Source organism: Musca vetustissima, unplaced genomic scaffold (genome assembly GCF_032173495.1).
Source record: "Musca vetustissima isolate MV318-11 ecotype Yass unplaced genomic scaffold, APGP_CSIRO_Mvet_v1 utg3263, whole genome shotgun sequence".
Taxonomy (NCBI): domain Eukaryota; kingdom Metazoa; phylum Arthropoda; class Insecta; order Diptera; family Muscidae; genus Musca; species Musca vetustissima.
The window spans coordinates 105759-115833 of record NW_026882278.1 but is presented as its reverse complement, the minus strand read 5'-3'; the positions used below and the strand labels follow the sequence as shown (position 1 = coordinate 115833).

General features: G+C 27.3%; 1 protein-coding gene across 1 annotated transcript; it reads right to left on the bottom strand.

The window, feature by feature from the left end:
* Positions 1–4338: 4338 nt before the first annotated feature.
* Positions 4339–5682, bottom strand: LOC133328519 (uncharacterized). Its single transcript, XM_061537082.1, has one exon. It carries the CDS (start codon positions 5680–5682, stop codon positions 4339–4341), a length of 1344 nt encoding a protein of 447 aa, XP_061393066.1.
* Between the last annotated feature and the right edge of the window lie 4393 nt (positions 5683–10075).

Here is a 10075-nt window from a genome sequence, read left to right as displayed (position 1 = left end):
TAGAGAAAAATCTCCCAAAAGATCTATGGGCCGAGCACTGCGTTGACGTTGAATATCGCCCGCAAATGAACCATGAGTTGTACCAGCTATTTTCGGACATCGGCATTGTTAAACGTATTGAGCTGCAGCGACTACGTTGGCTAGGTCAGGAGAATGGATGAAGATGTCCCAGCCCACAAGGCATATATAAGCGAACCAGCTGATGGTTCACGCCGAAGGGCAAGGTCACGAATAAGATGGAAAGATCAAGTGGAGGACAACATTGCCGAATAGGGTCTTTCAAATTGGGAAAAACTGAGCAAAAGACCGACGAGCCTGGAAATCTTTTTTAAGTTCGGCTTCTGTCACAAGTCAGCTAAGTAATCTAAGGTGTGGATTTTTTACAACATTTTCTACGGATTTTGTACAAAATAATTTCATAGCATATCCTTAGGCGGCTATGTTTTTAAAGCCTACCCTAATGCATGAATATTTTAAACATATTTTTTCAGGGGTCAAACAAAGGACTGGATTTTTTAAAAATATATTTTTTCAAGTACTGATTTTCACCTATCACCGTTCAACATAAATCAAAATTCAAACATTCCGTAGTGTGGTTATCTCTGCCTCCCTTTCTCTTGGCCCCCCAGGGTGTTGAGTTGTTTATTTTTTCATTTAATTTGATTTTTATTTTTGTTGTTCTTCTTCTTGTTTTTTTTTTTGATAATTTTTTTCTGTTGATTATTTTTATTTTTTGTTGATTATTTTATTTACGTGTTGCCGAATAATGCATTAATTTCTGATATTGATATCAATATTTTATTCGGAATGAGTATTTAATATTTGTAGAACAGATAATTATTTTTTTTTTTGTGCTTGGGTATTTAATCGAAACTTTGAACTGTCTAGTCAATGTCTGAACGGATCTTTTTCAACAATTTATAATTTTTGGCAAATATTTTTTTGTTGGCCTTGGGCATATCAGCAAAAAATAAAATGGGACCTAGAGAACCCATTTTATTTATTGGCTCAATATTGAAAAAAAAAATTTTTTTCTGTCACAATAGTTTTTTTAATTAATTAATTATAAAATTTTTTTGGGACAAATTTTTTTGTCCCAAATTATGTGTCCCAATTTTTTTCTTTAAAAAATTTGTCCCAAATTGCAAAAAAATATTTTCCAATAATTTGTCTTATTGGGATAAACCTAAAGAACCCATTTTATTTCTTGTCCCAAATTGAAAAAAATGTCCCAATTAAAAAAAATAAATAAAATGGCTCCTAAAGGTCGCATTTCATTTATTGTCCCAAATTGATAAATTAAATATTACGAATTTTTTGGGACACATTTTTTTTTCCCAAATTATGTGTTTTTTTTCGATACAAAAAAATTAAATGTTGCAAAAAAAAATTTTTTTTTTAATAATTTGTCTTATTGTCCCAAACCTTTTTATTTGTTCCCAATTTTTTCCAATTTACAAAAAAAAATTGGACCTGTCCCATTTCATTCAAAAAAAAAAAATTGTCACAAAAATTTTTTCTGCCTCAATAGTTTTTATAGCTAAATTAAATATAAAATTTTTTTTGGGACAAATTTTTTTGTCCCAAATTATGTGTCCCAATTTTTTTCTTTTAAAAAAATTTGTCCCAAATTGCAAAAAAAAATATTTCCCAATAATTTGTCTTATTGAGATACCACATAAACCAAAAGAACCCATTTTATTTTTTTGTCCCAAATTGAAAAAATTGTCCCAATTCAAAAAAAAAATTTTGTCAGAATAGTTTTTTTAACTAAATTAAATATTACGATTTTTTTTGGGACAATTTTTTTTGTCCCAAATTATGTGTCCCAATTTTTTTGTTACAAAAAAATTATCCCAAATTGAAAAAAATTGTCCCAATTCAAAAATTTTTTCTGTCACAAAAGTTTTTATAGCTAAATTAAATATTAACAATTTTTTGGGACAATTTTTTTTTTCAAAATTATGTGTCCCAATTTTTTGGTTACAAAAAAAAAATGGTCCCAAATTGCAAAAAAAAATATTTTCCAATAATTTGTCTTATTGGGATACCACCTACTTAAACTTAAAGAAACCATTTTATTTTTTTTTGTCCCAATTCAAAAAAAATAAAATGGGACCTAGAGAACCCATTTTATTTATTGTCCCAAAATTGAAAAAAATTGTCCCAATTCAAAAATTTTTTCTGTCACAAAAGTTTTTTTAACTAAATTAAATATTACGATTTTTTTGGAACAATTTTTTTTGACCCAAATTATGTGTCCCAATTTTTTTCTTAAAAAAATTTGTCCCAAATTGCAAAAAAATATTTTCCAATAATTTGTCTTATTGGGATACCACCTAAACCTAAAGAACCCATTTTATTTTTTTGTCCCAAATTGAAAAATTGTCCCAATTCAAAAAAAAAAAATTTGTCAGAATAGTTTTTTTAACTAAATTAAATATTACGATTTTTTTGGGACACATTTTTTTGTCCCAAATTATGTGTCCCAATTTTTTTCGATACAAAAAAATTGTCCCAAATTGCAAAAAAAAATTTTTTTTTTTAATAATTTGTCTTATTGGGATACCACCTAAACCTAAAGAACCCATTTTATTTATTGCCCCAAATCGAAAAAAATTGTTCCAATTCAAAAAAATAAAATGGGACCTAAAGATTCCATTTCATTCATGTATTGTCCCAAAATTGAAAAAATTGTCCCAATTCAAAATTTTTTTCTGTCACAATAGTTTTTTTAACTAAATTATATATTAATTTTTTGAGACATTTTTTTTGTCCCAAATTATGTGTCCCAATTTTTTCTTTAAAAAAAATTGTCCCAAATTGAAAAAAAAATATTTTTCAATAATTTGTCTTATTGGGATACCACCTAAATCTCAAGAACTCATTTTATTTATTGTCCCAAAATTGAAAAAATTGTCCCAATTCAAAATTTTTTTCTGTAACATTATTTTTTAGTTATCTAAATTAAATTTACGATTTTTTTGGGAATATTTTTTTGTCCCAAATTATATGTCCCAATTTTTTCGTTACATAAAAAAATTGTCCCAAATTGCAAAAAAAATAATTTTCAATAATTTGTCTATAGAACCCATTTAATTTATTGTCCCAAAGTAAAAATTGTCCCAATTCAATTTTTTTCTGTCTCAATAGTTTTTATAGCTAAATTAAATATTAAAAAAAAAATTGGGACAATTTTTTTGAAAAAAAATATTTTACAATAATTTGTCTTATTGGGATACCACCTAAATACCACCTAGTTTTTATAGCTAAATTAAATTTTAAAAAATTTTTTGGGACAATTTTTTTTTGTCCCAAATTATGTGTCCCAATTTTTTACTTCAAAAAAATTTGTCCCAAATTAAAAAAAAAAATATTTTTTAATAATTTGTCTTATTGGGATACCAATTTAGGACACAAAATTCCACCCAAAATAGGTGTAATTTTTTTTTTATTGAAAAATCCAATTTAAAAAATATTTTTTTTCTATAAAAAAAGTCAAATTTTAAAAAATATTTTTTTTCAAAAAAAAAAAAAAAAAAAAAAAAAAAAAAATCGTCCCATTTGAATTTTTATTTTTTTTAATTATTTTTTATAATTTTTCATCTAACTAATTAATATTTTTCAATTTATTTTTTTAAAAATATTTTTATTTTTTTTTTAAATATTTTTTCAAAAAAAAAAATTGTCCCAATTGAATTTTTATTTTTTTTAATTATTTTTTTTTATTATTTTTCATCTAACTATATAATATTTTTTTTTATAAATTATAATATTTTTTTATAAAATATAATATTTTTTTAATTAAATATTAATAATAAATAACTTAATATTTTTTTAAATAAAATATTTACAACTAAGTGAGGATCCTCCCCTACCATACCAATAAATTATTTTTTTATTATTTTTTATTAAATCAGTTCATTTTGTTACTATTTAAATAGATACTTTAATATTAGTTCCGTTTCCAACAGGGGCACTTTGTTATCATTGCACAGTGATTGCCCGCTTTGACATTTGTTTATTTCTTTTCATTGTTTTGATTTGTTTTCTTTTGCGCTACACTTGAATTGCAATTATTAATTGTTTAAAGGCCTTGTGTAAACAGTGTATAAGATTTATAAACAAAAATACTCCGAATATACAATTAACTTTTGCTTGAACAAAAGATGTAATCCGGGCATCGGGGAATTCTATGTTTCAAGGCCTCTTAAAGAAGCCTGTGTAAACAGGGTGTAAGGACGCCATAAAATCCCTGTTGGCCATAAAATTTTTTAAGCATAAAATATTATTCAGAATTCCTTCCATCCTCTCCTCCCCTCTCACCTTTCCTCCCTTTCAAAAAAAGAACATTTCACTATCATCCTCTCGCTCACAGCTACTCAAAGTCCTTTCAAATTTCCTAATGCGTTGATACCATTCCGGATCCTGGACGCACACCTCCTCCGGTCGCCCATCATTATGACGATACAAATATTCCGTAATACCATGACCCTGCACCCCATTCACAGTGCAACGGAAAAATTGATTATACACCTTCGATTCCCAATTGCCACCCATATAGCGGACAGCACAATCTTCCACCTGGATCTGAACAAAATAACTATTATCCCGCGTGTGGACAATGAAATTTTGATTATTTGGCGGAACACCTTTTTGGCCATAGGTATACAGCTCGAAATTGCATTTTGTAATCGGTTCATAGACGCCTTCCTTGTTGCAGATATAGCCCACCTTGAGAGAGGACAAGAAGAAAGAGGGTTGCGAGAGGTTGCCGACCACCATACTGGTGCCATCCTCCAGGAAGAGCGAAAAGTAGACATAACGATTGATGGTGGAAAGGCAACGATCGGTTCCGAAACTATGATCCCGGAAGCCATTCAATTTCAGGATCTTCGTTCCCACACCCTCAATCAGGAGATCACCCTGTATCGCACCATTCTGTTCATAATGGGTACGCTTTTCCAAAATCTTATCCACATTAACACACATAATATAGAAGGCCTCATTCCATGACTCACGGGCAATGGAATCCGCAATCACCGAGGCACTCAGATCACGATTATAATCGAAATGTTTGGAGGTCGAAGTGAATTCCAAATTTAATTTCACATTCAGCTGCTTGTTCTCGGCCACCTGTTGCACCGGACCCTCATACATGATAACCCAGGATTTCATCGGTTCCTTGGGGTAAATATGGAAACCATTCCCCTTGAACTCATTGTTCTCCTCATCACCATTTGTGGTGAAATACAACATATCCGGCAACTTCGGTGAGGCCAACAGACCATAATCCGGCAACCAGAGATAAATGCAAGCTCGAATAATACCCCTCCTCCTTCTCTCTAGGGTCACCATAAATTTCTCTCCCTTAATATTGGCAGCCATAAATGAGACCACATCATAGGACTTGGGATGTTCCGACAGCTCTTGGGGCCTATCCAAACTTTCCATATAATCCTCCTCTCGCATATCCTTCGAATTCCGATGATAGAATTTATAACGCATACGCCGGAGCACCATCAAGGCAATGACATATTTCAAATGATAGAAGAGACCCTTGCGGGGGTAAATTCCGAATATCATTTTCGATTTTTGCTTCAAGAGGAGCAGTATTAATAGGATTAGGGCCACCACAGAGGCCACCACCACTCCCACAGATATCATAATATATTCCGGCATAATTCCTTCAAGTTTTTTTTTCGGGTAGTTCCGATCGCTTCGTTTTTATTTATCCGCTCAACTTTCACCGTTACCGTTTTAATTACTCGCAACGTCAGTACGTGACTACCGTTGACCAATGCCGAACGGGACCTTAGTCTGCAAAAAATAATCGGAACGTCCATCATCATCATCATCGTAGTCGTCGGACGTATTATCTTCGCGTCACACATTTACCATCGATCAGCCCCAAAGAAGTTTTGAGATTAGGGTTGTCGGAATGGAATTTTTTCTTGGGAGAAAAAAAAATATTAAATACAAAAATTGGGACAATTTTTTCCCCATAAACAAATTTATGACAAATTTTTTGGAAAAAAATGTTGGGACACATTTTTTGAAAAAAAAAAATTAGGACAAATTTTTTGGAAAAAAATTTAGGACAAATTTTTTGGAAAACAAATTTTGGTTCCAATTTTTTGGAAAAAAAAAATTTGGGACAAATTTTTTGGAAAAAATTTTGGACATAACATAAATAAAATTTATTAATGAAAATTTTTTTTAATATTGGAAAAATATTGAAACATTTTTTAGAAAAAAAATTGGGACAATTTTTTTGAAAAAAAAATTTGGGATTTTTTTGGAAAAAAGTTGGAACAATTTTTTGTAGAAAACAAAACTTTTTAAAGAAAAAAAAATGGACAATTGAAAAAAATGGGCAACATTAAAAAAAAATTGGGACAATTTTTTTTAAAACAAATTTTAATGAAAAAATTGGGATTTTTTGGAACATTTTTTTAGAAAACATTTCTAAAGAGAACTAATTTTGGACAATTAAAAAAAATTGACAATTTTTTTTGGAAAAAAAATTTGGGACAATTTTTTTGAAAAAAAGGTATTAATGAAAAAAAAATTGGGATTTTTTTGAACAACTTTTTTTAGAAAACATTTATTATAGAAAACAAATTTGGACAATTAAAAAAAATGAGCAAAATTTTTGGAAAAAAAATTGGGACAATTTTTTAAAAGCAAATTTAATGAAAAAAATTGGATTTTTTTGGAACATTTTGTTTTTTAAAAAAAATATTTATTAAAAAAAAATTTTGGACAATTAAAAAAATGAGCAATATTTTTGGAATAAAAATTGGGACAATTTTTTGAAAGCCAAATTTAATGAATTGGGATTTTTTGGAGCAAATTTTTTTGAAAATCTTTCTAAAGAAAGCAAATTTTGGACAATAAAAAAAATGGGCAAATTTTTTGAAAAAAAAAAATTTTGAGACAAATTTTTGAAAAGAAATTTTGGGACAAATTTTTTTCTGACGAACCCATTTTCGGACATTTTTATTTGAAGAAAAACATTTTTGAACCATTTTTTTTTCAAGGAAAAAAATTGACAATTTCTTTAAAGAAATAAAATTTGGGACAATTTTTTTGAAAAAAAAGGTATTAATGAAAAAAATTGGGATTTTTTTGAACAATTTTTTTTAGAAAACATTTATTATAGAAAACAAATTTTGGACAATTAAAAAAAAAATGAGCAAAATTTTTGGAAAAAATTGGGACAATTTTTTAAAGCAAATTTAATGAAAAAATGGGATTTTTTGGAACAATTTTTTTAGAAAACATTTATTAAAGAAAACAAATTTTGGACAAATAAAAAAAATTGGGACAAATTTTTGAAAAGAAATTTTGGGACAAATTTTTTCTGACGAACCCATTGTCGGATATTTTTATTTGAAGAAAAACATTTTTGAACCATTTTTTTTAAAGGAAAAAAATGTACAATTTTTTTAAAGAAATATAATTTGGGACAATTTTTTTCTAAAGAAAAAAATTTGGGACAATTTTTTTCTTCTAAACATTTAGGGACAATTTTTGAAATGAAAAAATTGGACAAATTTTTTGAAAAGAAAAAATTGGGACAATTTTTTTAAAGGAAAAAATGGGACAATTTTTTTTTGAAAAGAACAAAATTGGGACAAATTAAATTGAAAGAAATATAATTTTGAACAAATTTTTTCTAAATAAAAAGCATTTTGGGACAATTTTTATCTAAAAAAAAAATTGGGATAATTTTTTTTCTGAAAAATGGGATAATTTTTTTCTGAATAAAAAAATGGGACAATTTTTATCTGAAAAGAATAAAAAATGGGACAATTTAAAGAAATATAATTTGGGACAATTTTTTTCTAAAGAAAAGCCATTTTGGGACAATTGTTCCTGAAAAAATAAATTGGGACAATTTTTTTTTCCGAAAAGAAAAAATTGGGACAATTTGTTGAAAATAAAAAAATTGGGACAATTAAAAAATCTTAATGAAAACACAATTTTGGGACATTTTTTCTAAAGAATAAAATTTGTGACAATTTTTTTGAAATGAAAAAAAATACAATTTGAAAATTTTTTTATGAAAAAATTAAACAATTTTTTTCTAATGAACAAAAATTGTGACAATTGTGAAACGAAATTGCACTAAAAAAATTGGTACAATTTTTTTGACAAATGGAATACCTAACCATTTGTAATCATGGCATTTATACCTTACATGGTGGTGCTATCCACCACCCCTCCCCTCCCCAAAAATCTGATAATAATTCTTGTTGGCCTTTTTTTGTTACTCTGACTGACTGAATTTCCAATACCAGGCAAAAATTTATTTTGTTTTGGAACCACATTCAATATCACCACCCAATACAGATAAGATTTCTTTCATTCTCTCCTCTTCGATACGATTTTATTTATTTTTTTTTTCAAATTTGTTTGATTTGATTTTGCACATGAACCGTTCTGTCGTTCGTTATCTAAAGCTATGGCATTCAGTTTTTGGCGTTGATTTGCTGTTTAGCGGAATCGGAATACAAATTGCGGTTCAATATCTGGAAAAATAAAATAACAAAAAAAAAATAGATTACGAATTCCCACAACCTTACTTTTCGAAAAGGGGTGATAATCTGTAATCAGAATTTGTTATTGTTGTTGCTACTGTAGTAGAAAAAATATATACGATTTTTTTATGGATTTGAAAAAAAAAAACAAAAATCTAGATTTATGGTTCGCTGGCTACTTGAGGTGTCATAAAAGAAACTATAGCAAGATATGGGTTGAGAGAGAGAGAGAGAGAGAGAGAGTAAGAGATTGATTCAGTCTTGGTAGTACCTGAAAAAATAATTTTTAAAAATCTACCCGTATGGTAGGGCTTTGAAAAAATTATGTTTAAAAAATCCACGCCGTAGGTTTATGTTTTGAACATTTTTGTTTTTAAATTCGCCCCTTGAAAAAAATATTTAAAAAAAAATCCATTACAAATAAAACACTTCTGCCAATATTTTGTTGTTAAGATGATTTTTGGAATATAAATAATTTTTTTTGTTTGCTCCTTTTTTTAATTTATTAAATAATTTAGTTAATTTAGGTTTGTTGTTGTTGCATTATATTTTTTTTTGTTCATTTAAAAATTCTTATTTATCAAAAAAAGATAAGATTCATTTCTAATAATTTCAGGGTAGTTTTGTTTTCATAATCTTAATATAGTTTGTTTTTCATATATATATATATATATTTTTTTTTTTAAATATTTTTTTTCATAATTAAATTCTTTTATAATTTAAATTTTTATCATTTAATTTTTTATAAATTATTTTTTTTATAATTTTAATTGTTGTTTTCATAATCAAATAAATATTTGATTGATTATATCTCTTTTATATCGTATTCTGTATTCTTCATCATTTTTCTTCTTCTTTTCATTAATATGTATGTGTGTATGCATTTATGTTTAAGTGAGTATATATGTATGTGTTTGTGTGTGTATAATCTACATAATATCTTTGCAAAGCTAATAATTTTTTTAATGTAAAAAAAAAAAAAAATATTTTTCTCTGATTAAATTGTGATATTTCTTTTTTACTCCTAAAAGTATACCTCATTTTTTTGTTGGGTATTATTTTGTCTACAATTAAGAATAGGTGTGTGTGTGTGTAAGTATGGGTGTGTGCATATAAAAAAAGTGTGGCAGATATATTTGATTTTTGTATTCATTAGAAGACCACGATTTCAATTATTTTTTTGATAGCTAATTTTTTCAAAAATATTTTTTTTAGATTTATGGAAAAAATATATATAGTCTTATACGGAAATTAGAAGACTTGGTTTTGAGGGAGAGAGCGAGAAGGATGATTTTTTTCGTTTTTGGAAATATTCTTTTCTATGGCATTTTAATAAAATATTCTAATATCTATGTAGCTGCATTAAAGGAGATTTTTATATGTTGGAAAAAATTGAAGTCTTTCTTGGTATTTACAAATTTTATAAAAATAAATGTTTTTTATTAAAAAAATGCTCGCTGGCTAATCAGGATAGCATTAAAGGGAATGATGGCATGAAGATGGTGCAATGGAAGGCAAGTTTGCATGTT

What these genes read in the sequence shown, in the direction of transcription:
- LOC133328519 (XM_061537082.1), bottom strand. Translation starts at nt 5,682, where the DNA reads ATGCCGGAATATATTATGATATCTGTGGGAGTGGTGGTGGCCTCTGTG.